General features: G+C 68.3%; 2 protein-coding genes across 4 annotated transcripts; both read left to right on the forward strand.

Annotated features, from left to right (window-relative positions):
* The first annotated feature begins 1,517 nt into the window (after positions 1-1,517).
* LOC128829646 (eukaryotic translation initiation factor 3 subunit C) lies at positions 1,518-13,479 on the forward strand. Its single transcript, XM_054015122.1, has 21 exons — positions 1,518-1,598; positions 2,199-2,309; positions 2,658-2,723; positions 3,430-3,619; positions 4,003-4,128; positions 4,211-4,265; positions 4,354-4,466; positions 6,242-6,369; positions 6,705-6,846; positions 6,989-7,092; positions 7,386-7,527; positions 7,797-7,922; positions 8,192-8,285; positions 8,765-8,952; positions 9,948-10,172; positions 10,731-11,094; positions 11,568-11,727; positions 12,205-12,270; positions 12,358-12,445; positions 12,876-13,038; positions 13,304-13,479. The coding sequence occupies exons 2-21, from the start codon at positions 2,212-2,214 to the stop codon at positions 13,387-13,389; spliced, it is 2,724 nt and encodes a 907-aa protein (XP_053871097.1). The 5' UTR covers positions 1,518-1,598; positions 2,199-2,211; the 3' UTR covers positions 13,390-13,479.
* Positions 13,480-13,738: 259 nt separating this feature from the next.
* On the forward strand, positions 13,739-24,935 carry LOC128829660 (hydroxyproline dehydrogenase-like). Of its 3 annotated transcripts, none has more exons than XM_054015136.1 (10): positions 13,739-13,962; positions 14,548-14,741; positions 16,755-16,875; positions 18,388-18,471; positions 18,861-18,941; positions 22,377-22,523; positions 23,119-23,285; positions 23,752-23,862; positions 24,002-24,060; positions 24,515-24,935. In XM_054015136.1, exons 1-10 carry the CDS (start codon positions 13,783-13,785, stop codon positions 24,682-24,684), a joined length of 1,314 nt encoding a protein of 437 aa, XP_053871111.1. In that variant the 5' UTR covers positions 13,739-13,782; the 3' UTR covers positions 24,685-24,935. The 3 variants fall into 3 exon arrangements, with proteins under 3 accessions (XP_053871111.1, XP_053871110.1, XP_053871109.1); XM_054015134.1 differs by having other exon boundaries at positions 13,740-13,962; positions 24,002-24,090; XM_054015135.1 differs by lacking the exon at positions 24,002-24,060.
* The last annotated feature ends 14 nt before the right edge of the window (positions 24,936-24,949 follow it).

Raw genomic sequence — 24,949 nt, forward strand, 5'->3', positions numbered from 1 at the left:
GGGGGGGCTGAGAGTGTGGGTATGTGGGGGGCTGGGGTGCTTGGGGCTGGAGTGTGGGTATGTGGGGAGGTGGGGTATATGGGACTGGAGTGTGGGTATGTGGGGGATCTGTGGGGCTGGGGTGTGGGTATGTGGGGGGCTGGGAGTGTGGGGGGCTGGGATCTATGGGGTCCATTGGTGTATGTGGGGGGAGCTGCTCCCCATCAATAAAGGGCCCGTTCCCGTGGCAAGCGGGCTCCGGGCGTTACCTCTGTGTCACTTTTTGCCTTCAGGGGAGTCCCCAGGTCCCCCAGCGAGGGGGTTGTGGGGCTGGGGGCAGAGTCATCCCACACTGGGGCCCCCCTGCCCCCTTGCTGGCCTGCCTGTTGCTGCAGCCCCTGGTCACTGCCATCGCTGGGGTGGAGGTGGGGGGTGACCCCCAGGCCATATTTCCCATCATGCCCCAAGGGGCACGTGGAGGGGCTGGGCAGGGCCAGGAAGGGGTTTGGGAGTGGGACCTCCGCAGGGGCCTGTCTACACCAGAGCTAACCTGGAGCAGGGCTGAGGGCTTCACGGGCAGGAGCTGCCCCGAGTCGCTCTGGGGGACAATGAGCCCTGAATGTGGGGGTCGGGGGGGTCCATCCATGCATCTGTCCCTGCCTGCACCCCTGCCTGGCTCCCCCCCGGGCCATGGGGGTGGGAGGGGAGTGTTGCTAGATAGCGGCATTCGGGGGAGGGGATTAACACCCCCCCCCCGCGGGAAAAGCCACTGCCCAGCCCATCACTTCCTATTCTGCCCCCTCCCCCTCCCTTTCCAATCCACCCCCTCTCCCCACGGCCTTCCCATCCTGCCCTGCTCCTCGGGACTCCATTTCCCATCATTCGGTAATAGGGTTATGAGGCCCATGCGTGCCTCAGTTTCCCCCAAGCCGTGCCTTGTGGCACAGCTCAGGCCCCCGGGGAAGGCTGCTGGGGGCCAGTGGAGGCCAGCGGGGGTGTCGCCGGCTGCCCAGCGAAGGGGGCGAGACCCAAGGGGGGAGCAGTGGTGCTAAGGGGGGCTCTGGCTGGGGGTGTCTGTCCCCGTGGGGGGGCTGCCTGCCAGGCGGAGCAGGAGGCTGGAGCCCAGGGCGTGGGGCCGGCCCTGGGGTAGAGCGAGAGCCCTGGGGGTCCGGCCCACGGACAGACACTGCGCCGGGGGGGGCCTGGCACTGAGCCTGGGGGTCTGGGACACCCCCTGGGCCTCCATTTCCCAGCATGCCCCGCTCCCCGCCCCCGCCCCCGGGACTCCATTTCCCAGCATGCTTCGCTCCCCTCCCCCGCCCCCCGGGACTCCATTTCCCAGCATGCCCCGCTCCCCGCTCCCGCCCCCGGGACTCCATTTCCCAGCATGCCCCGCTCCCCCCCTCCCCCCGCCCCCCGGGACTCCATTTCCCAGCATGCCCCGCTCCCCTCCCCCGCCCCCGGACTCCATTTCCCGGCATGCCCTGGGGGGCGGTCCCAGTAGAACCACGTCTCCCGGCATCCCCCGCGGTACAGAGCCGGTTCCTGGCGCGCATGCGCTGTTCCCCCTTCCTGTCTTCGCTAGCGCAGGCCCGACCCGAGTAGCAGCAACGTGCGCGGTGAGGGGGGGTCGGTCCGGGGGGGGCGCGGGGAGCTCGTGGGGGAGTTGGGGGTGTCTGTGGGGGGGCCCTCAGGGGGGAGGGAGCAGCGGGGGGTCGGTCCGGGACGGGTGCGAGGAACAGCGGGGGCGCAGGGGGGCAGTGGGGGGAGGGAGGGGTCCGGGGGGCGCAGGGGGGCAGTGGGGGGAGGGAGGGGTCCGGGGGGCGCAGGGGGGCAGTGGGGGGAGGGTGGGGTCCGGGGGGGCGCAGGGGGGTAGTGGGGGGGAGGGGTCCCGGGGGGGACAGTGGGGGGAGGGAGGGGTCCGGGGGGGCAGTGGGGGGAGGGAGGGGTCCGGGGGGGGCAGTGGGGGGGAGGGGTCCGGGGGGGCGCAGGGGGGCAGTGGGGGGAGGGGCGCAGGGGGGCAGTGGGGGGAGGGAGGGGTCCGGGGGGGTAGTGGGGGGGAGGGGTCCCGGGGGGGCGCAGGGGGGTAGTGGGGGGGAGGGGTCCCGGGGGGGGCAGTGGGGGGGGGAGGGGTCCGGGGGGGCAGTGGGGGGGAGGGGTCCGGGGGGCGCAGGGGGACAGTGCCCCCCCCCGCCTCTGACCCCGCCGCCCCCCCGCAGACCAGCCGGCGCCATGTCCCGGTTCTTCACCACGGGCTCGGACAGCGAGTCGGAGTCGTCGCTCTCCGGGGACGAGCTGGTGCCCAAACCCGTCGGGGGCAACTACAGCAAGTGAGTGCGGGGGGGGGCGCTGGGGTACCCGGGGGGGGTCTGGTGGGGGGCTGGGGGGGACAGGCGCCGGGGACGCTTGGGGTACCCGGGGGGAGGGCCTGGCGGGGTACTGCGGGGGGGAGGGAGTGGCCGGGGACGCTTGGGGTACCCGGGGGGTGTCTGGTGGGGGGCTGGGGGGACAGGCGCCGGGGGTGCTCAGGGTTCCCCATGGGGGGGAGGGGCTGGGGGAGCTCAGGGTACCTGGGGGTGCCTCTGGGGTGAGGGTCAGTGGGGTGTCCGTGGGGAAGGGGTCCCATGGATCGAGGCCTGGCCGGCGCCCCCCCGTGTAACCCCCCTGCACCCCCCCAGGCCCATCGTGCTGAGTGAGGATGAGGAGGACACCAAGCGGGTGGTGCGCAGCGCCAAGGACAAGCGGTGAGTGGGGAGAGCCGGGCCCAGCTGGGGGGTGCTGGGGGTGCAGCTGCCCCATTAGGGGCCGGTTGGGGCTAGGTAGATGAGGAGACTTGTCCTGCACTGACCCCCGTTGTTGGGGCAGCTGTGGGGTGCTGGGAGGGGCCTGACCTTGTGCTGAGCCCCACTGGCTGGGCGGGGGTGGGGATGGGGCCGGGGAGGGGGCTGGACCCCGTGCTGACTGTGGAGGTGGGGATGGGGTCGCAGGGGGGGCCAGACCTCACGGTCATCCAGGGGGTGGGGCCGCAGGGGGGGCCAGGCTGGACCCCGCGCTGACCCAGGGGGTGGGCATGGAGCCGGGGCGGGGGGGCTGGACCCCGTGCTGACCGTGGGGTTGGGGGGGGGGGCGGACTCTGTGCTGACCGTGGAGGTGGAGATGGGGTCGCAGGGGTGGCCGGACCCCGCGCTGACCCAGGGGGTGGGCATGGAGCCGGGGCGGGGGGCTGGACCCCGTGCTGACCGTGGAGGTGGAGATGGGGGTCGCAGGGTGGCCGGACCCCGCGCTGACCCAGGGGGTGGGCATGGAGCCGGGGCGGGGGGCTGGACCCCGTGCTGACCGTGGAGGTGGAGATGGGGGTCGCAGGGGTGGCCGGACCCCGCGCTGACCCAGGGGGTGGGCATGGAGCCGGGGCGGGGGGCTGGACCCCTTGCTGACCCGCTGCGGGCGCAGGTTCGAGGAGCTCACCAACCTGATCAAGACGATCCGCAATGCCATGAAGATCCGGGACGTGACCAAGTGCCTGGAGGAGTTCGAGCTGCTGGGCAAGGCCTACGGCAAGGCCAAGAGCATCGTGGACAAGGAGGGCGTCCCCCGCTTCTACGTGCGCATCCTGGCCGACCTGGAGCAGTACCTCAACGAGGTGGGCGTGTGGGGGGGGCCGCCGCCCGGGGGCTTGTCCTGGCCTGCTCACCGGGGGGGGGCTGCTGCCGGGGGGGGCGACCTCAACGAGGTGGGGCGCCCGCCCACTGCCTGGGGGGTGCCAGCCTGGCAGCGTGGGGGCTGAGCTCCCAGAGTGGGGTGTGGGGGGGGTCCCATGGTACTTAGGAGAGACGGGGGCCCCTGGCAGAGCACACCAGGCTGTTTCCCAGCATGCTCAGTGGCAGGACTGGAGCCGGAGGCTGTGGCAGAGTGGGGGCGGGGGGCGGTGGCAGGAGCTATGGGGCAAGGCTGGGAGCCGGGGGGGCTGCAGGCCCCCAGGGGCGTCGGGCCGGGTTCCCCCCGCTGAGCTCCGTCTCCCCCCAGCTGTGGGAGGACAAGGAGGGCAAGAAGAAGATGAACAAGAACAACGCCAAGGCCCTGAGCACCCTGCGGCAGAAGATCCGCAAGTACAACCGGGACTACGAGAGCCAGATCAGCAGCTACAGACAGGTGCCGGGGGGCGGGGGCTGGGGGGGGCTGCAGGGAGGGGCCGGGGCTGCCCCGCAGGGTCTCACCCCACTTGTCCCCCCAGAACCCCGAGCAGTCGGCGGACGAGGACGAGGAGAGGAAGAGCGATGACTCGGAAGGTGAGGCTGGCGCCATGGGGGCGGGGGGCGGGGTTGGCTGTGTTCCAGCACTGATCTCCCCCCACCCCGTCCCCTTCCTCCCCCCCAGGCTCCTCTTCCTCGGAGGACGACGATGATGGCGAGGGCATGAGTGCGGCCGCCTTCCTGAAGAAGAAGGAGCCCTCGGGCGAGTCACGCAGCAAGTTCCTCAAGAAGATGGAGGTGAGGGGGCGTGCGTGGGGGGCGTGACATTGCCCATGTGTGGCAGTTCCCACCATGCCCTGGAGGGGAGGTAGTGGGGGGCCGCTGGATTAAGGTTCATTCAGGCCGCGTGTGTTACTCTGGGCGGAATTCGGCACCTAAAAATTAGAAATTCTGCGCACAATATTTTAAAATTCTGCCTATTTTATTTGTCAAAATAACACAATCTAATCTGGTCCGTTTCAATTATTTTGACAATTTATTTCACGCCACCTGTCGGCAGGTATGTCAGTAACGATACGATGGGAACGATTCAGAAAATTTCTTTTGACGAGTAGATTCCTTACTGGGCATATTAACCCCGTAATAATTCATGTAAACTACCGTACGGAACCGTATTTCCCGCCCCCCTCAGAAGCAGGGCAAAGGCTGGGGGGAGTCAGGGGTAACGCAGGAGCTGAGGGAGAGGGAAGGAGCCTGGGTGTGAACTTGGAGGGTTGTTGGGTGTGGGTGGGAAAAGTCTGGAACAGGTTTGGAGGGGGGGGGGGGGGATTGTTAGGGAGCTTCCCCCAAGCAGACTCTGGCTGACCCCTAGCCTCTCCCATTCAGTCAGGCACATCTGCCCTGTCCCCGCCACCCCCATGTGTCCTTGCACCCCCTGTCCACATGTTTCCCTCCACCCAGACTCAGACACCCACTCCCCCATCCCCATGTGGTTCTGACCCCCTTCCCCATCACTTGTGTGTCCCTGTACTCCCACCCCCATGTGTCTGTGTGCCCCCACTCAGCCACCACCCTGCCCCTATGTGTCCCTGTACCCCCTGCCCCCATGTGTCTGTGTGCCCCCACTCAGCCACCCCGTCCCATGTGTCCCTGTACCCCCTGCCCCCATGTGTCTGTGTGCCCCCACCCAGCCACCACCCAGCCCCTATGTGTCTCTGCACCCCTTCCCCCATCACCGTGTCTGTGCACTTCCCTCCCCCCAGTGGCCCTGCGCCTCCACTCCCATTCCGCCCCTGCCCCTATGAGCCCGTCTGAACCCCCCCAGCACCCCACGCTGTCTGACCCCCCCATAGCCCCTATGAGCCCGTCTGACCCCCCAGCACCCCACGCTGTCTGCCCCCCCATAGCCCCTATGAGCCCGTCTGATCCCCCCCAGCACCCCACGCTGTCTGACCCCCCCATAGCCCCTATGAGCCCCTGTCTGACCCCCCCAACACCCCACGCTGTCTGACCCCCCCCATAGCCCCTATGAGCCCCTGTCTGACCCCCCAGCTCCCCATGCTGTCTGACCCCCCCCATAGCCTCTGAGCCCCTGTCTGACCCCCCCCCCCATAGCCCCTATGAGCCCCTGTCTGACCCCCCCCAGCACCCCACGCTGTCTGACCCCCCCCCCCCCCCCAGCCTGTTTCCTGGCAGCTCTTTCTCTTCCCTCGCTGGCCGGGAGCTGCTGCTGCGTTCCTTCGCCACAGCGCCCTCTGGTGGGGCAAAGGTGGAACTGCAGCAACCTTTTGATGGAAGCTTTTTTTCTGCCCAAAAAATTAAAAATATGCGCAGTTCATTAATTATGTACCCGCGCAGTAGCGCAGAATTCCCCCAGGAGTTGCGTGTGCTACAAAACGGTGTTGGTCCAACGTATGTCAGTCTGCGGCCACTGGAGAGCTCCCATTGCTCGCCCGTGCGCTCTGCACTCCGCGTCTCAGCTGCGCCCCAGGCCGGGGGGGCGTTTCCCAGCATGCTCCACGGCGGGCGCCATGCCGGGGGGGGCATTTCCCAGCATGCTCTGTCTCCCCCAGGAGGAAGAGGAGGAGGAGGACTCTGACTCCGACGACGAGGACTGGGGCTCGTCCGACTCCGACACCGACTCCGAGTCTGACGAGGACGACGGCAAATACACCTCACTGGCCTCCAAATTCCTCAAGAAGTGAGGGGCGGGGCCTAGCGAATCTCAGCCTGGACTCTTCCCCCACTTCCTTGGTGGCTGTAGGGCCCTGTGGGGGAGCTGTCCTGGATGCCTGGGTCCCATTCCCTTTCATGGACCCTGGGGGAGCCGTCACAGATGCCTGGGTCCCCTTCCCGGGGGCTGGGGGTGTAGGGAAGCTGTCCCGGACGCTTGGGTCCCCTTCCCGGGGGCTGGGGGTGTAGGGGAACTGTTCCAGATGCCTGGGTCCCATGTCCAGTGCCCTGGTCCCTGAGGGCGGTTGCCGGGGGGCATCGGCGCTGGCGGTCGGGGTCCCATCCCCCACTCCCTGCCCCCAGGGACGAGGACAAGAAGTCGACGGAGAAGAAGCGGGATGAGAAGGCCAAGAAGAAGCACGACCGCAAGGCCAAGAAGTACGAGGACGAGGAGGACGAGGGCGGCGAGTGGGAGAAGGTCAAAGGGGGGGCGCCCCTGGTCAAGGTGAGACCCGGGCGGGGGAACCCTGGGGGTCAGGCCGGGGAAGATCCCCTGTGGGGCAGGGGGCCGAGCTGGGCCGGGGAAGATTCCCCCGTGGGGCAGGGGGGCTGAAGCCCAGGCCTGACCCACTCTCTGTCCCCACCAGGAGAAGCCCAAGATGTTCGCCAAGGGCACCGAGATCAACCACGCCGTGGTGGTGAAGAAGCTGAACGAGATCCTGCAGGCCCGCGGGAAGAAGGGCACGGACCGGTGAGTGGGGCTTCTCCCAGCATGCCCTGGGGCGGGGCGGCGGGTCCCCCCTCCTGTGCCTAGGGGGGTGGGGCAGCAGGAGCTGGGCAGGGCCCTTCTCCCAGCATGCCCCGGGGCGGCTGTGGGGAGGCGGCTGGTTCCCAGCATGTCCCGGGGTGGCTGACGAGGGCGGGCTCCGGGGAGGCGGCTGAGGGGGGCGGGCTCCGGGGAGGCGGCTGAGGGGGGCGGGCTCTGGGGAGGCGGCTGGTTCCCAGCATGCCCTGGGGCGGCTGACGGGTCTCCCCGCCATGCAGGGCGGCCCAGATCGAGCTGCTGCAGCTGCTGGTGACCATCGCGGCCGAGAACAACCTGGGCATCGCCATGGACCTCAAGATCAAGTTCAATATCGTCGCCTCCCTCTACGACTACAACCCCAACCTGGCCACCTACATGAAGGTGAGGGGGCTGGGGCTGGGGGCGGGACCTCAACCCAGCCACCTACATGAAGGTGAGGGGGGTGGGGCCTGGGGCTGGGGGCGGGACCTCAACCTGGCCACCTACATGGAGGTGAGGGGGCTGGGGCGGGGCCTGGGGCTGGGTCACCTCAACCCAGCCACCTCCGGGAAGGTGAGGGGGCGGGGCCCCAACCCGGCCACCTCCGGGAAGGTGAGGGGGCGGGGCCTCTGGCCCCCTGCTGCCCGCCCCCTGACCCCGCTGTGCCGCAGCCGGAGATGTGGAAGAAGTGCCTGGAGAGCATTGACGAGCTGCTGGACATGCTCTTCGCCAACCCCAACATCTTCATCGGGGAGAACATCCTGGAGGAGTCGGAGAACCTGTCCAACTTCGAGCAGGTACCGGGGCCACGCTCAGCGCCCGGGGGGTGGGAGAGGGGCTGGGGTCGCGCTCGGGGGGCGGTTCACCCTGTACTGTTGGAGTGGCTAATGCTGGGGACGGAGCCAGCGGAACTACCCGCCACTGGGTGCGGCCAGAGAAGGGGGGTGGGAGTGAGTTCCTGGGGGTGGGTACGAAATGGGGGGCTGAGCACTGGCGTGAGCAGCTTTGGGGGGGCTTGGGGGCGGGGGCCTGGATCCAGGGGGTGACTCCTTTCCCCTCCCCCCAGCCCCTGCGGGTGCGCGGCTGCATCCTGACGCTGGTGGAGCGCATGGACGAGGAGTTCACCAAGATCATGCAGAACACGGACCCGCACTCCCAGGGTGAGTGGGGGAGGCGGGGGGCTAAGGCCTAAGGAAGTAACCCTTGGGGGGAGAAACGTGGGGAAACTCCTGCCCCCCAGCATGCGTGGAACACCCAAAGGACGAGGGGCAGGTGTGTGGGATATTGGGGGGCTGGGGGCCAGGGGGCCGAGGGCGGGGTGTGACCCCCTGCCCCTCCAGAGTACGTGGAACACCCAAAGGACGAGGGGCGGGTGTGTGGGATATTGGGGGGCTGGGGACGGGTTGTGACCCCCCTGCCCCACCAGAGTACATGGAGCACCTGAAGGACGAGGGGCGGGTGTGTGGGATTTGGGGGGGCCGGGGGGCCAAGGATGGGGTGTGACCCCCCCTGCCCCCCCAGAGTACGTGGATCACTTGAAGGACGAGGGGCGGGTGTGCAGGATTTGGGGGAGTCGGGGATTGGGGGGGCTGGGTGCCAGGGGGCCGAGGACAGGGTGTGACCCCCCCGCCCCCCCCAGAGTACGTGGATCACCTGAAGGACGAGGGGCGGGTGTGCGGGATCATCGGGCGGGTGCAGAGCTACCTGCAGGAGAAGGGCACGACGGAGGAGATCTGCCGCGGGTACCTGCGCCGGGTGCTGCACACCTACTACAAGTTCGACTACAAGGCGCATCAGCGGGAGCAGGGCCCCGCCGGCGACTCCAAGGTACTGACCCCCCCAACCCCCCTGTCTGCAGCCCCCCCCCCCCCCCAGCAGGGCCCCACAGAGACTCCGAGGTACCGACCCCCACCTCCGGCCCCCTGACACTGATCTTCTCTTTTCTCCTGTGGGGCCCTGCCAGGCCCCCGCAGTGGGGTAGGTGCTCTGGGGGCCATTGTGGGGCATGGGGAGGCTCTGGGGCCCTGGCTCACCTCTGTCTGCCCGCTGTCGGAGGACAATGCTTGGGGGGGCCTCCAGGCCGGCCGGTCTCACTCCATTGCCCTGCAGTTGGAGTGGGGCACTCGGGGCCGGCCCTCAGTGGTCAGAGCAGGGCGCTCTGCGGGCGCTCTGGGCCGGGGTGCAGTGGTCGGAGTGGGGTGGGGCGCTCTGGGGCCCTTGGTGCTTGGAGGGGGGTGCTCCATCTCGCCCCGCGGCCCCACAGTTGGAGAGGGGTGCTCAGGGCCGGCCCTGGCAGTCTGGGGGTGGGGTAGTCGGGGGGGGGCCCGCAGACGGAGCAGGACCAGGCGGAGAACAAGGGGTTGGGGGGGTACTCTGGGGTCGGGGGGGCTCTGGGGTCCCCGTCTCACCCCTGCTCCCCCCCCAGTCGGAGCAGGACTAGGCAGAGAACAAGCGGGAGGGGAGCGGGCGCTGGGGGGGGCTCTAGGGGCGGGGTGGTCGGGGGGCGCTCCAGGGTCAGGGGGGCTCTGGGGGGCCTGGCTCCCCCCCCAGTCGGAGTAGGACCAGGCGGAGAACGAGGGGGAGGGGAGCGGGTGTTGGGGGGGGCTCTGGGGCCGGGCGGTCGGGGGGCGCTCTGGGGTCAGGGGGGTTCTGGGGGGCCCCGTCTCACCCCAACTCCCCCCCCAGTCGGAGCAGGGCCAGGCGGAGAACGAGGGGGAGGGGGGCGGTCGGTGGGGTGCTCTGGGGGCCGGGCGGTCGGGGGGCGCTCCGGGGTCAGGGGGGCTCTGGGGTCCCCGTCTCACCCCAGCTCCCCCCCCCCCCAGTCGGAGCAGGACCAGGCGGAGAACGAGGGGGAGGACAGCGCGGTGCTCATGGACCGGCTCTGCAAGTACATCTACGCCAAGGACCGCACGGACCGGATCCGAACCTGCGCCATCCTGTGCCACATCTACCACCACGCCCTGCACAGCCGCTGGTTCCAGGCCCGCGACCTCATGCTCATGTCCCACCTGCAGGACAACATCCAGCACGCCGACCCCCCGGTGCAGGTGAGGGGCAGGCCGTGGGGCAGCGCGGGGCCGGCTCTCACCCCTCTCCCCGCAGATCCTGTACAGCTGTACCATGGTGCAGGGGCCGGGGTGTGTGTGCGGTGCGTGGGGCGGCGCGGGGTGGTGGGGGGCAGGCCGTGGGGCGGCGCGGGGCCGGCTCTCACCCCTCTCCCCGCAGATCCTGTACAGCTGCACCATGGTGCAGGGGCCGGGGTGTGTGTGCGGGGCATGGGGCGGGGCGGTGGGGAGCAGGCCGTGGGGCAGGGCGGTGGGGGGCAGGGCGGTGGGGCGGCACGCGGTGGGGCGGCACGGCGCGGTGGGGGGCAGGCGGTGGGGCGGCGCGTGGGGCGGTGGGGGGCAGGCGGTGGGGCGGCGCGGGCCGGCTCTCACCCCTCTCCCCGCAGATCCTGTACAGCCACACCATGGTGCAGGGGCCGGGGTGTTTGTGCGGCGCGTGGGGCGGCGCGGGGTGGTGGGGGGCAGGCCGTGGGGCGGCGCGGGGTGGTGGGGGGCAGGCCGTGGGGCGGCGCGGGCCGGCTCTCACCCCTCTCCCCGCAGATCCTGTACAACCGCACCATGGTGCAGCTGGGGATCTGCGCCTTCCGGCAGGGGATGACGAAGGACGCGCACAACGCGCTGCTGGACATCCAGTCGTCCGGCCGCGCCAAGGAGCTGCTGGGGCAGGGGCTGCTGATGCGCAGCCTGCAGGAGCGCAACCAGGAGCAGGAGAAGATCGAGAAGCGGCGCCAGGTCCCCTTCCACATGCACATCAACCTGGAGCTGCTGGAGTGCGTCTACCTGGTGTCGGCCATGCTGCTCGAGATCCCCTACATGGCTGCCCACGAGTTCGACGCCCGGCGCCGCATGATCAGCAAACAGTTCCACCACCAGCTGCGCGTGGGCGAGCGCCAGCCCCTGCTGGGTGAGTGGCCCTGCCCCCCATCCCCCACATGCCCCCCACAGCCCTACCCCGTGCGTCCGCACTGCCCCATGTCCCCCACAGCCGTGCCCCCACACTGCCCTGTTTCCCCCACAGGCACCCGCATCCCCCTAGGCACCCATGCGCTGCCCCCTGGCACCCACCGTGGGCACCCCCGCGTCACCCCCACACGGGCACCCACGCGCTGCCCCAGCCAGCCCCATGACCGCGGCGCTGGCCCCTGCTGGGTGAGTGCCCCCTGGCCAGCCAGACACCTGTGCATTGTCCCAGGCCCCACAATCGCAGTCATCCTAGCCGGGGTCGTATGCCCGACCGCGGGGCCCCCAGAGTCAGCCACGCACGCTCCCCCCCATAGGGTCATAGTACCAGGTGAGCAATCCCCCCTCCCCTCTCCCCGGGGCTGGATGGGAGCCAGGGGAACCGCCCCATAGCGCCTGCTCTCCCGCTGCCCCCAGGCCCCCCCGAGTCGATGCGGGAGCACGTGGTGGCGGCGTCCAAGGCCATGAAGATGGGCGACTGGCGAACCTGCCACCGGTTCATCATCAACGAGAAGATGAACGGGAAGGTCTGGGACCTGTTCCCCGAGGCCGACAAAGTGCGAACCATGCTGGTCCGGTGAGTGGGGGTTTGGGGGTTATAGGTGGGGCAGGGGACTCTGGGGGGAGCAGGGGGCTGGTTGGCGCCATGCGGGGAGCGGGTGCTGTGGGGCGGAATGGGCTGGGGAGCAGGGGTGGGAGTTTGGGGGCTATAGGTGGGGCGGGGGGCTGTGGGGGGAGCAGGGGGGCTGGTTGGGGCCATGTGGGCAGAGCGGGAGCTATGGGGTGGAACGGGCTGGGGAGCAGGGGTGGGGGTTTGGGGGCTATAGGTGGGGCGGGAGCTGTGGGGGGGGCTGGTTGGGGCCATGTGGGGAGAGCGGGGGCTATGGGGTGAAACGGGCTGGGGAGCAGGGCTCTGGGGTGGCGCAGGGAGCGGGAGTCGGGGGAGGGGTAAGGGTCCCATACCCAGCCATGGGATTTCTGGCTGTGGGCGGTGCCCTGGGCTCAGCAAGGGGCGGAGCCAGTGGTGACCACGCCCTCTTTGCTGCCCCTGCAGGAAAATCCAGGAGGAGTCGCTGCGCACCTACCTCTTCACCTACAGCAGCGTCTATGACTCCATCAGGTAGGGGCGGGGCCTGGGTGCCGGGGGCGGGGCCTGAGCGCTGGGGGCGGGGCCTGTCCCTAACCCCCCCTCTCTTTGCCCCCCCAGCATGGAGATCCTGTCGGACATGTTCCAGCTGGACCTGCCCACCGTGCACAGCATCATCAGCAAGATGATCATCAACGAGGAGCTCATGGTGAGGGGGGGCTGGGGTCTGGCCACGGGGGGCGCAGGGCCTGGGCTGGGGGGCGGATGCAGGGCACTTGGGGGGCTGGTGGGAGGGACGCCGGGGGCTGGCTCGCCTGGGGGGACCGTCAGGGTACAGGCAGGCCTGGGGGGGATGCAGGGCACTTGGGGGGTTGTGGGGGCTGGCTCGCCGGGGGTGTGTGTCAGGGTACTCTGGGGGGGGCAGGGCACAGGCGGGGCTGGGGGGGACGCAGGGCACTTGGGGGGCTGGGGGGGCACCAGGCTCCCCGCTGACCCCCAGCCCCACAGGCCTCACTGGACCAGCCCACGGAGACGGTGGTGATGCACCACAGGGCCCGGGCTGGGCTGGGGGGGGGACACAGGGCACTTGGGGGGCTGGGGGGAGGTGCCAGGCCCCCCGCTGACCCCCGGCCCCACAGGCCTCGCTGGACCAGCCCACGCAGACGGTGGTGATGCACCGCACGGAGCCGACCGCCCTGCAGAACATGGCCCTGCAGCTGGCTGAGAAACTGGGCAACCTGGTGGAGAACAACGAGCGCGTCTTCGACCACAAGCAGGGCACCTACGGCGGGTACTTCCGCGGTGAGTCTGCCCCACGGCCTGCCCCACACCTATCCCCCCCTCCCTGACACACCCACCCCCCCAGGGTGGGTACTTCCGAGGTGTCTTCCCCACGGTCTGCCCCACAGCAATCTACCCTATGCACCACCTGCCCGCAGGCACCCATCCCCTGGGGTGAGTGCCTGCTCCCCATAGCCTGCCCTCTGCCCCGAAGCCCTACCCCACGCTGGGTACCTGGGGGGTGAGCCCCTCCCTGTCGCTGTTTCTAACCCCCCTTCTCCCCCAGACCAGAAAGACGGCTACCGCAAGAACGAGGGCGGCTACATGCGCCGGGGCGGCTACCGCCAGCAGGAGCGACAGGCCAACTACTGAGCGCCCAGACGCCTGGGTCCTCGCCGGGGGGTGGAGGTGAGGGGGGCGGCACGCGCTGTATTGGAGTTGGAATAAACAGCGTGAGCGGGAGAGACGTGGCCTGGAGTTCCTGAGGGGCCGGGTGGGGCGGGGGGGCTGGACCCAGAGGGTGGGAAGCCGCCTCCTGAGGGCCCCCTTCTCTGCCTGCAGCCCCACAGGATTGGCCCAGCCGGGCGCCGCCCCCATTCACTCCCACGCTGCGGGGGGGGGGGGGTCCTGGGGCAGAGCGGGGGGGCTGGCCCAGGGGGTTAATGAGTGACTGTCCTGGGGGTCGCAGGGCTGGATTTCACTCTCCGCTGGCCCTGCCCCACGGCGGGTGACCTTCGCTCCCGGCCCGGCCAGACAGCGGGCGCAATGCTGGGGCGCGGGGGGCGCTGGCTGCAGCGGGCGGGGGGGGCGGCCCCAGCCCCCCATGGGGCCCAGCTCAGCTTTGACGGCGCCGTTCTGCGGCTCAAGAGCGGCTGGGAGCTGGCGCGGGGGCTGCTGGTGCTCAGGCTGTGCGGCCTGCCAGGGCTGGTGCGCCGGGCCCCCACGGTGAGACCCTGCCGCACGCGGGGCCCCCTGCCCCACACTTCCCTGGGACGGGCCCCCCAGCCAGACCCTGCCCCACGCGGGGCCCCCTGCCGCACACTTCCATGGGACGGGCCCCCACGGTGAGACCCTGCCCCACGCTTCCCTGGGACGGGGCCCCCAGCCAGACCCTGCCCCACACTTCCCTGGGATGGGCCCCCATGGTGAGACCCTGCCCCACGCGGGGCCCCCTGCCCCACAGTTCCCTGGGACGGGCCCCCCAGCCAAACCCTGCCCCACGCGGGGCCCCCTGCCGCACGCTTCCCTGGGACGGGCCCCCACGGTGAGACCCTGCCCCACACTTCCCTGGGACGGGCCCCCCAGCCAGACCCTGCCCCCCGGCTGGGTCCCCCCGCTTCCCTGGGCCTGGCCCCATGTGAACCCCTGCTGCTCTCCAGGACTGCCCACACCATGCCCTGTGTCCCACTGTGAGATTGCCCCACAGCACAACCTTGTGTGCCCCCTACGCCTCCTGCAGCAGGCCCCCCAGTGAGGGGCGTGTGCCAGGGGGCTGTTGATGGGGGTCACTGATGCCCGTCTCCTCCCCAGCTGCTCTCCGTGTCCCGGCGGCTGCTGGGGCACCGGCTCTGGGGGTCCCTGCTGCGCGCCTCCTTCTACGGGCAGTTTGTGGCGGGGCAGACGCCCCCTGAGGTGGGGGTCACAGTGCAGCGCCTCCGTGCCCTGGGGCTGCGCCCCCTCCTGGCCGTGCCAATCGAGGAGGACGTGGGGCAGGACAAGGAAGGGTAGGGTGGGGCCATGGGATTATGGGGGGGGGGAGCATTATGGGAATCCAAGGGAGTTTGGTTATGGGGAATCCCAGAGGATGGGTCTTGGGGGGGCAGTGGGGATGGTCCCGGAGGGTGGGTTCCACATTCGAGAGGGCCCAGCTCTCTTTTCCCCCCCCCCCCAAGGGAGGGCTGGGCTGTGGGGGGGGTCCGGGTAGGGGCCCAGCTCTCTCCCTGCACAGGGAGGGTTGGGCCGAGGGGAACCGGGGGTTATGGGGGGGGGGTCCGGGCGGGGGCCCAGCTCTCTCCCCGCGCAGGGAGGGCTGGGCCGAGGGGAACCGGGGGGTTGTGTGGGGGGGGTCCGGGCGGGGACCCAGCTCTCTCCCCGCGCAGGGAGGGCTGGGCCGAGGGGAACCGGGGGGCTGTGGGGTGGGGGTCTGGGCAGGGGCCCAGCTCTCTCTCCCCACAGGGAGGGCTGGGCCGAGGGGAACCCGGGGGCTGTGGTGGGGGTCCGGGCGGGGGCCCAGCTCTCTCCCCGCGCAGGGAGGGCTGGGCCGAGGGGAACCGGGGGTCTGGGCAGGGGCCCAGCTCTCTCTCCCCACAGGGAGGGCTGGGCCGAGGGGAACCCGGGGGCTGTGTGTGGGGGGTCCGGGCGGGGGCCCAGCTCTCTCTCCCCACAGGGAGGGCTGGGCCGAGGGGAACCTGGGGGCTGTGTGGCGGGGGTCCGGGCGGGGGCCCAGCTCTCTCCCCGCGCAGGGAGAGCTGGGCCGAGGGGAACCGGGGGGCTGTGGGGTGGGGGTCTGGGCAGGGGCCCAGCTCTCTCTCCCCACAGGGAGGGCTGGGCCGAGGGGAACCCGGGGGCTGTGTGTGGGGGGTCCGGGCGGGGGCCCAGCTCTCTCTCCCCACAGGGAGGGCTGGGCCGAGGGGAACCCGGGGGCTGTGGTGGGGGTCCGGGCGGGGGCCCAGCTCTCTCCCCGCGCAGGGAGGGCTGGGCCGAGGGGAACCGGGGGTCTGGGCAGGGGCCCAGCTCTCTCTCCCCACAGGGAGGGCTGGGCCGAGGGGAACCCGGGGGCTGTGTGTGGGGGGTCCGGGCGGGGGCCCAGCTCTCTCTCCCCACAGGGAGGGCTGGGCCGAGGGGAACCTGGGGGCTGTGTGGCGGGGGTCCGGGCGGGGGCCCAGCTCTCTCCCCGCGCAGGGAGAGCTGGGCCGAGGGGAACCGGGGGGCTGTGGGGTGGGGGTCTGGGCAGGGGCCCAGCTCTCTCCCCACAGGGAGGGCTGGGCCGAGGGGAACCCGGGGGCTGTGTGTGGGGGGTCCGGGCGGGGGCCCAGCTCTCTCTCCCCACAGGGAGGGCTGGGCCGAGGGGAACCTGGGGGCTGTGTGGCGGGGGTCCGGGCGGGGGCCCAGCTCTCTCCCCGCGCAGGGAGAGCTGGGCCGAGGGGAACCGGGGGGCTGTGGGGTGGGGGTCTGGGCAGGGGCCCAGCTCTCTCTCCCCACAGGGAGGGCTGGGCCGAGGGGAACCTGGGGGCTGTGTGGCGGGGGTCCGGGCGGGGGCCCAGCTCTCTCCCCGCGCAGGGAGAGCTGGGCCGAGGGGAACCGGGGGGCTGTGGGGTGGGGGTCTGGGCAGGGGCCCAGCTCTCTCCCCGCGCAGGGAGGGCTGGGCCGAGGGGAACCGGGGGGTTGTGGGGGGGGGGTCCGGGCGGGGGCCCAGCTCTCTCTCCCCGCGCAGGGAGAGCTGGGCCAAGGGGAACCGGGGGGCTGTGGGGTGGGGGTCCGGGCGGGGGCCCAGCTCTCTCCCCGCGCAGGGAGGGCTGGGCCGAGGGGAACCGGGGGGTTGTGGGGGGGGGTCCGGGCGGGGGCCCATCTCTCTCCCCGCGCAGGGAGGGCTGGGCCGAGGGGAACCGGGGGGTTGTGTGTGGGGGGTCCGGGCGGGGGCCCAGCTCTCTCCCCGCGCAGGGAGGGCTGGGCCGAGGGGAACCCGGGGGCTGTGGGGGGGGGGGTCCGGGCGGGGGCCCAGCTCTCTCTCCCCACAGGGAGGGCTGGTACGAGGGGAACCGGGGGGCCGTGCTAGGCTGCGTGGGGCTCTCGGCCCAGGGGGGATCCCAGCCCATGATGCAGCTGAAGGTGACGGCCCTGATGAGCGCCCGGCTCTGTGTGAGTACTGGGGGGCGGGGGGGGGAGCTGCCGACGCCCCCTTTTGGGAGAGAAAGATGTAGGGTGCCTGGGACTCTGCTCCATGCCTATGGGGACTTGAGGGGCTGGGTCCCGGACGCCTGGGTCCCCTCATTGCTGCCCATGCCAATCTGTTTGCAGGCTGGCGGGCGGGAGCCAGCTGAGGCATGCAAGTGAGACCCACTGAATAGGGGAAGGGAAGGGGGTGTGGGGGAGCAGGGGCAGGAAGGGGGCTGGGGAATGGGGGAGGAGGCAGTGGTGTGGGGGGCTGAGAGGGAGAAGGAGCAGGAGGGGGAGGAGGTGGGGGGCTGGGGGGGACTGGGATGGCAGGAAGGGAAGGGGTAGGGGGCGTGGGAGGAGGAGGTGGTGGGATGGGGGGCTGGGAAGGAGCAGGGTGGCAGGAAGGGAAGGGGTAGAGGGCATGGGGGAGGTGGCAGGATTGGGGGCTGGGGAGGAACAAGGGGCATGGGGGAGGAGGTGGCAGGATGGGGCGCTGTTGGGTCACAGGAAGGGTAGGGGGATGGGGTGTGGGAGGCATAGGGGAGGAGGTGCCGGGATGGGGAGCTGGGGAGGAGCGGGGTGGCAGGAAGGGAAGGGGATGGGACGTAGGGGAGGAGGTGGGGGGCTGAGGGGGAGCAGGGGCAGGAAGGGGGATGGGGCATAGGGGAGGAGGTGGCATGATGGGGCTGAGGGGGCAGGAAGGGGGATGGGGCATAGGGGAGGAGGTGGCATGATGGGGCTGAGGGGGCAGGAAGGGGGACGGGGCGTAGGGGAGGAGGTGGGGGGGCTGAGGGGGCAGGAAGGGGGATGGGGCATAGGGGAGGAGGTGGCATGATGGGGCTGAGGGGGCAGGAAGGGGGATGGGGCGTAGGGGAGGAGGTGGGGGGCTGAGGGGGAGCAGGGGCAGGAAGGGGGATGGGGCGTAGGGGAGGAGGTGGCGGGATGGGGGGGGCTGAGGGGGACAGGAAGGGGGATGGGGCGTAGGGGAGGAGGTGGCATGATGGGGCTGAGGGGGCAGGAAGGGGGATGGGGCGTAGGGGAGGAGGTGGGGGGCTGAGGGGGAGCAGGGGCAGGAAGGGGGATGGGGCATAGGGGAGGAGGTGGCATGATGGGGCTGAGGGGGCAGGAAGGGGGATGGGGCGTAGGGGAGGAGGTGGGGGGCTGAGGGGGAGCAGGGGCAGGAAGGGGGATGGGGCGTAGGGGAGGAGGTGGCGGGATGGGGGGGGCTGAGGGGGACAGGAAGGGGGATGGGGCGTAGGGGAGGAGGTGGGGGGCTGAGGGGGAGCAGGGGCAGGAAGGGGGATGGGGCGTAGGGGAGGAGGTGGTGGGATGGGGGGGCTGAGGGGGACAGGAAGGGGGATGGGGCGTAGGGGAGGAGGTGGCGGGATGGGGGGGCTGAGGGGGACAGGAAGGGGATGGGGCGTAGGGGAGGAGGTGGCAGGATGGGGGTGCCCCCAGCAGCCCCCCGACTCCCCCCATGCTGTCTCCCCCCAGAGGACGGTGTCGCTGCGGCTGGGAGAGCCGGGGGGGCTGTCGGAGTTTAGCATGGACAGAGTCATGGCAGTGATGGGTGGAGAGGTCAGTGCTGTCCCCTCGCCCCCAAATCCTGCCCCTAGGGCGGCCCCATCACCGAGACACAGGGGGGCTGGTCCTGTCCAGGCCTTTAGCCAGGCCTTGAGTGTGACGCTAGGGCCCCTGCCCCACACTGCTCCCTGCCCTGCTCCCACCCACCCTTTGGCCCCAGCCAGCATCTCTCCCCATGGAAGGTCTTGGGGGTCAGCCTGGACCACGCAGCTTCTGCCAGTCCCAGGGGCGCTTGGGCTCACCCCAGAACCCGCTGTGGGCCCCGGCCCAGCCCCCCTCAGCCCCCCCCCATCAGGAGCCCAGCCCTGCCCCACCCCGCCCCCAGCTTGCCCTGTGCACATTCCTTAGAGCTGGACCAACCCTGCCCCTAATGCTGCCCCCAGGAGGCGAACTTCTCCGGCCTGAGCCCAGCCGAGAACCGGCACCTACAGGCCTCCCTGCTGCGGCTGGACGGGGTCACCCAGGTCAGAGCTGGGGCCACGTGCAGGAGCTTGGAGGGGGGGCTCTCACCATGTCTCCCCCCAGTGGGCGGTGGAGGCGGGGATGCAGGTGTCGGGGGTGCTGGGGCTCTGACTGTGTCTCCCCGCAGCGGGCGGTGGAGGCGTGGGTGTGGGTGTCGGGGGTAGACTCATAGAAGATCAGGGTTGGAAGGGACCTCAGGAGGTATCTAGTCCAACCCCCTGCTCAAAGCAGGACCAACCCCAACTAAATCATCCCAGCCAGGGCTTTGTCAAGCCGGGCCTTAAAAACCTCTAAGGAAGGAGATTCCACCACCTCCCTAGGTAACCCATTCCAGTGCTTCACCACCCTCCTAGTGAAATAGTGTTTCCTAATATCCAACCTCGACCTCCCCCACTGCAACTTGAGACCATTGCTCCTTGTTCTGTCATCTGCCACCACTGAGAACAGCCGAGCTCCATCCTCTTTGGAACCCCCTTCAGGTAGATGAAAGCAGCTATCAAACCCCCCCTCATTCTTCTCTTCTGCAGACTAAACAATCCCAGTTCCCTCAGCCCCTCCTCATAAGTCATGTGCTCCAGCCCCCTGATCATTTTTGTTGCCCTCCGCTGGACTCTTTCCAATTTTTCCGCATCCTTCTTGTAGTGTGGGGCCCAAAACTGGACAGAGTATTCCAGATGAGGCCTCACCAATGTCGAATAGAGGGGAATGATCACGTCCCTCGATCTGCTGGCAATGCCCCTACTTATACAGCCCAAAATGCTGTTAGCCTTCTTGGCAACAAGGGCACACTGTTGACTCATATCCAGCTTCTCGTCCACTGTGACCCCCTAGGTCCTTTTCTGCAGAACTGCTGCCTAGCCATTCGGTCCCTAGTCTGTAGCAGTGCATGGGATTCTTCCGTCCTAAGTGCAGGACTCTACACTTGTCCTTGTTGAACCTCATCAGGTTTCTTTTGGCCCAATCCTCTCATTTGTCTAGGTCCCTCTGTATCCGCTGCCTACCCTCCAGCATATCTACCACTCCTCCCAGTTTAGTGTCATCTGCAAACTTGCTGAGAGTGCAGTCCACGCCATCCTCCAGATCATTAATGAAGATGTTGAACAAAACCGGCCCCAGGACCGACCCTTGGGGCACGCCGCTTGATACCGGCTGCCAACTAGACATGGAGCCATTGATCAATACCCGCTGAGCCCGACGATCTAGCCAGCTTTCTAGCCACCTTACAGTCCATTCATCCAGCCCATACTTCTTTAACTTGGCGGCAAGAATACTGTGGGAGACAGTATCAAAAGCTTTGCTAAAGTCAAGGAATAACACATCCACTGCTTTCCCCTCATCCACAGACCCAGTTATCTCATCATAGAAGGCAATTAGGTTAGTCAGGCACGACTTCCCCTTGGTGAATCCATGCTGACTGTTCCTGATCACTTTCCTCTCCTCTAAGTGCTTCAGAATTGATTCCTTGAGGACCTGCTCCATGATTTTTCCAGGGACTGAGGTGAGGCTGACTGGCCTGTAGTTCCCCGCATCCTCCTTCTTCCGTTTTTTAAAGATGGGCACTACATTAGCCTTTTTCCAGTCATCCGGGACCTCCCCCGATCACCATGAGTTTTCAAAGATAATGGCCAATGGCTCTGCAATCACATCCGCCAACTCCTTTAGCACCCTCAGATGCAGCGCATCCGGCCCCATGGACTTGTGCACGTCCAGTTTTTCTAAATAGTCCCGAACCACTTCTTTCTCCACTTCTTTCTCCACAGAGAGCTGGTCACCTCCTCCCCATGCTGTGCTGCCCAGTGCAGCAGTCTGGGAGCTGACCTTGTGCGTGAAGACAGAGGCAAAAAAAGCATTGAGTACTTCAGCTTTTTCCACATCCTCCGTCACTCATTCAGTAAGGGGCCCACACTTTCCTTGACTTTCTTCTTCTTGCTAACATACCTGAAGAAACCCTTCTTGTTACTCTTAACATCTCTTGCTAGCTGCAACTCCAAGTGTGATTTGGCCTTCCTGATTTCACTCCTGCATGCCTGAGCAATATTTTTATACTCCTCCCTGGTCATTTGTCCAATCTTCCACTTCTTGTAAGCTTCTTTGTTTTTAAGGTCAGCAAGGATTTCACTGTTTAGCCAAGCTGGTCACCTGCCATATTTACTGTTTTCTACACATCGGGATGGTTTGTTCCTGCAACCGCAATAAGGATTCTTTAAAATACAGCCAGCTCTCCTGGACCCCTTTGCCCTTCATGTTATTCTCCCAGGGGATCCTGCCCATCTGTTCCCTGAGGGAGTCAAAGTCTGCTTTTCTGAAGTCCAGGGTCCGTATTCTGCTGCTCTCCTTTCTTCCTTGTGTCAGGATCCTGAACTCGACCATCTCATGGTCACTGCCTCCCAGGTTCCCATCCACTTTTGCTTCCCCTACTAATTCTTCCCTGTTTGTGAGCAGCAGGTCAAGAAAAGCTCTGTCCCTAGTTGGTTCCTCCAGCACTTGCACCAGGAAATTGTCCCCTACACTTTCCAAAAACTTCCTGGATTGTCTGTGCACCGCTGTATTGCTCTCCCAGCAGATATCAGGGTGATTAAAGTCTCCCATGAGAACCAGGGCCTGCGATCTAGTAACTTCTGCTAGTTGCCAGAAGAAAGCCTCGTCCACCTCGTCCCCCTGGTCTGGTGGTCTATAGCAGACTCCAACCACGACATCACCCTTGTTGCTCACACTTCTCAACTTTATCCAGAGACTCTCAGGTTTTTCTGCAGTATCATACCGGAGCTCTGAGCAGTCATACTCCTCTCTTACATACAACGCAACTCCCCCACCTTTTCTGCCCTGCCTGTCCTTCCTGAATAGTTTATATCCATCCATGACAGTACTCCAGTCATGTGAGTTATCCCACCAAGTCTCTGTTATTCCAATCACATCATAGTTCCCTGACTGTGCCAGGACTTCCAGTTCTCCCTGCTTGTTTCCCAGGCTTCTTGCATTTGTGTATAGGCACTTAAGATAACTCAACGATCGTCCCTCTTTCTCAGCATGAGACAGGAGTCCTCCCCTGTTGCGCTCTCCTGCTTGTGCTTCCTCCCAGGATCCCATTTCCCCACTTACCTCAGGGCTTTGGTCTCCTTCCCCCGGTGAACCTAGTTTAAAGCCCTCCTCACTAGGTTAGCCAGCCTGCTGGCGAAGATGCTCTTCCCTCTCTTCGTTAGGTGGAGCCTGTCTCTGCCTAGCACTCCTCCTCCTCCTGGGGTTCTGACTGTCTACCCCCCCAGCGGGGGGTGGAGGTGGGGGTGCAGGTGTACCGGGGGTCTGACTGTGTCTCCCCCCAGCGGGCGGTGGAGGCGGGGGTGCGGGTGTACCGGGGGTCTGTGTCTCCCCCCAGCGGGCGGTGGAGGTGGGAGTGCAGGTGTCGGGGGTACCGGGGGTCTGACTGTGTCTCCCCCCAGCGGGCGGTGGAGGCGGGGGTGCGGGTGCTGGTGGACGCCGAGTACACCTACGTGAACCCCGCGCTGACGCTTGTCACCCTGGCGCTGATGGGGCGTTGGAATCGCGCCCAGCCTTGGGTGTGGAACACCTACCAGTGCTACCTGCAGGTACCCCAACCCCACCCCACGCCAGACCCCCTTGGCCAGCCTCCCCCAGCCTGCACCCCCTGGCCAGAGTGCCCCCAAAGCCCCCGCTGCAACCCCTGGGCCGACCTGCATGCCCTAGGCTGGCCTCCCCCCTGTGCCCCCACCCGCACCCCCTTGGCCAGCCTCCTCCAGCCCCTCCTCCCCCAGCCTGCGCCCCCGCTCCTGCCCCCACCTGCACCCCCTTGGCCAGCCTCCTCCAGCCCCTCCTCCCCCAGCCTGCACCCCCGCTCCTGCCCCCACCTGCACCCCCTTGGCCAGCCTCCTCCAGCCCCTCCTCCCCCAGCCTGCACCCCCTGGCCTGCGCCCCCACTCCTGCCCCCACCTGCCCCCCCTTGGCCAGCCTCCTCCAGCCCCTCCTCCCCCAGCCTGCACCACCGCTCCTGCCCCAACCTGCACCCCCTTGGCCAGCCTCCTCCAGCCCCTCCTCCCCCAGCCTGCGCCCCCACTCCTGCCCCCACCTGCACCCCCTTGGCCAGCCTCCTCCCGCCCCTCCCCTGCACCCCTTGTCCAGTCTCCCCCCAAGGCCCGTCCCCTGAGCCTGGTGCTGCTCTCGCAGGACTGCCTGGTGCGGCTTGGCGCGGACGCGGCGCTGGCCGAGCGCCGGGGCTTCTGTTTCGGGGTGAAGCTGGTGCGTGGGGCCTACTTGGAGCAGGAGCGGCGGCTGGCGCGGGAGAGGGGATACCCTGACCCCCTGCACCCCACCTGGGAGGCCACCAACCACAGGTGAGGTGGGTAGGGGCTTGGATATCTGGCTCCCCCGCAGCCCCTGGTGCCTTGACTCCAACTGGAAGCTGTGGGGCCTGTGGTGACCCCATGGTTTGTGTGCATGTGTGGTGGGGTGCAGGACGCCTGGGTCTTATGCTGAACCGGAGGAGAAATAATCCCCGGGCAGGGGCGAGGTTGAGGGTGCAGGACGCCGGGGTCCCGGGCCCACGCCGGCGCCGTGTGAGATTGGGGGGCAGGACGCCGGGGTCCCGAGCCCACGCCGGCGCCGTGTGAGATTGAGGGGCAGGACGCCGGGGTCCCGGGCCCACGCCGGCGCCGTGTGAGATTGGGGGGCAGGACGCCGGGGTCCCGGGCCCACGCCGGCGCCGTGTGAGATTGGGGGGCAGGATGCCGGGGTCCCGGGCCCACGCCGGCGCCGTGTGAGATTGGGGGGCAGGACCCACACTGGCACTCTGTATTGCAGCTACCAGCACTGCCTGGACCTGCTGCTGGAGTTGGTGGCACGGGATGGGCAGCAGTGCCAGCTGATCGTCGCCAGCCACAACGAGACCTCTGTGAGCCACGCCATCCGCAGGTCGGTTACACTCCCAGCATGCACTGCTCCCTCATGCCTGGAGTGGAAAGGAGGGGTGAAGGATGGCGGCTCGGGGGGCAGGAGCAGAGGGGCAGGGCAGAGACCCCCCCCGCGGTGCCTAATCCGCATCCCCTTACAGGATGGAGGAGCTGGGCATTGCCAAGGATGGAGGGGCCGTCTGCTTCGGGCAGTTGCTGGGCATGTGTGACCACGTCTCCCTGGCCTTGGGTACACCCCCCCCGCTGACCCCCCTCACAGTGCATTCCCCCCCCTGCTGGCCCCCCTCATGGCGCGTGCGGTGCCCCCCCACTGCCCCCCCTCCGAGTGTGGTTACCCCCCCTCACGGCACACGGCACTCCCGCCTCATGGCGCACGACACTCCCACTGGTCCCTCCCACGGTGCATGGAGACACACACCGCTGCCCCCCCGCTGGCCTCCCTCACAGTGCACAGCACCCCCCTCCGCCCCAGCACGGTCCCCCCCGCTGCACCTCCTCACAGTGTGCGGCACCCCCCTCCGCCCCAGCACGGTCCCCCCCCGCTGCACCTCCTCACAGTGTGCGGCGCCTCCCCCCCCTTGCTGGCCCCCTCACAGCATGCAATGCCCCCTCTCACAGCGCGGCGCCCCCTGCTGACCGTCTCTCTCCTGCAGGCCAGGCTGGATACGCCATCTACAAGTCCATACCGTACGGGGCGGTGGAGGACGTGCTGCCGTACCTGGTGCGCCGGGCCCAGGAGAATCAGAGCGTGCTGCAGGGTATCCGCAAAGAGCGGGACCTCCTCCGCTGCGAGCTCTGGAGGCGCCTGCTGCGCCGCCCCTGAGGAACCCAGGCGTCCGAGAACCGCTGCCCCCCACAACCCATCCTGCTCTTTGCCCCAAGACATTGTGGGAGTGAGCCAGCCGGGCCCCTCCCAGCCTGCCCTGAGGGATTCTGGGAGGGGGGAATTGTAGCCTGACTTACCCAGGCAGGCTCGGGTGTGGGGGAGACACTTCCTACTCCCAGCATCCCCCTGGAAGCGAGGACCCCCAATGATTCTGCCACTGCCTGCCCAATAAAACCACATGCACCTCACCCCAGGGGTCCCC

The sequence above is a fragment of the Malaclemys terrapin genome, unplaced genomic scaffold (genome assembly GCF_027887155.1).
Source record: "Malaclemys terrapin pileata isolate rMalTer1 unplaced genomic scaffold, rMalTer1.hap1 H_1, whole genome shotgun sequence".
NCBI classification, from domain to species: domain Eukaryota; kingdom Metazoa; phylum Chordata; order Testudines; family Emydidae; genus Malaclemys; species Malaclemys terrapin.

Bases quoted from the DNA above. Each gene is read 5' to 3' on its own strand.
- LOC128829646 (XM_054015122.1), top strand. From the start codon at position 2,212: ATGTCCCGGTTCTTCACCACGGGCTCGGACAGCGAGTCGGAGTCGTCG. The intron at 4,129-4,210 runs GTGCCGGGGGGC...TTGTCCCCCCAG, and splicing joins AGATCAGCAGCTACAGACAG to AACCCCGAGCAGTCGGCGGA. The intron at 7,923-8,191 runs GTACCGGGGCCA...CCCTCCCCCCAG, and splicing joins ACCTGTCCAACTTCGAGCAG to CCCCTGCGGGTGCGCGGCTG.
- LOC128829660 (XM_054015134.1), top strand. From the start codon at position 13,783: ATGCTGGGGCGCGGGGGGCGCTGGCTGCAGCGGGCGGGGGGGGCGGCC. The intron at 23,286-23,751 runs GTGAGGTGGGTA...TCTGTATTGCAG, and splicing joins TGGGAGGCCACCAACCACAG to CTACCAGCACTGCCTGGACC. The intron at 24,091-24,514 runs GTACACCCCCCC...TCTCTCCTGCAG, and splicing joins CCACGTCTCCCTGGCCTTGG to GCCAGGCTGGATACGCCATC.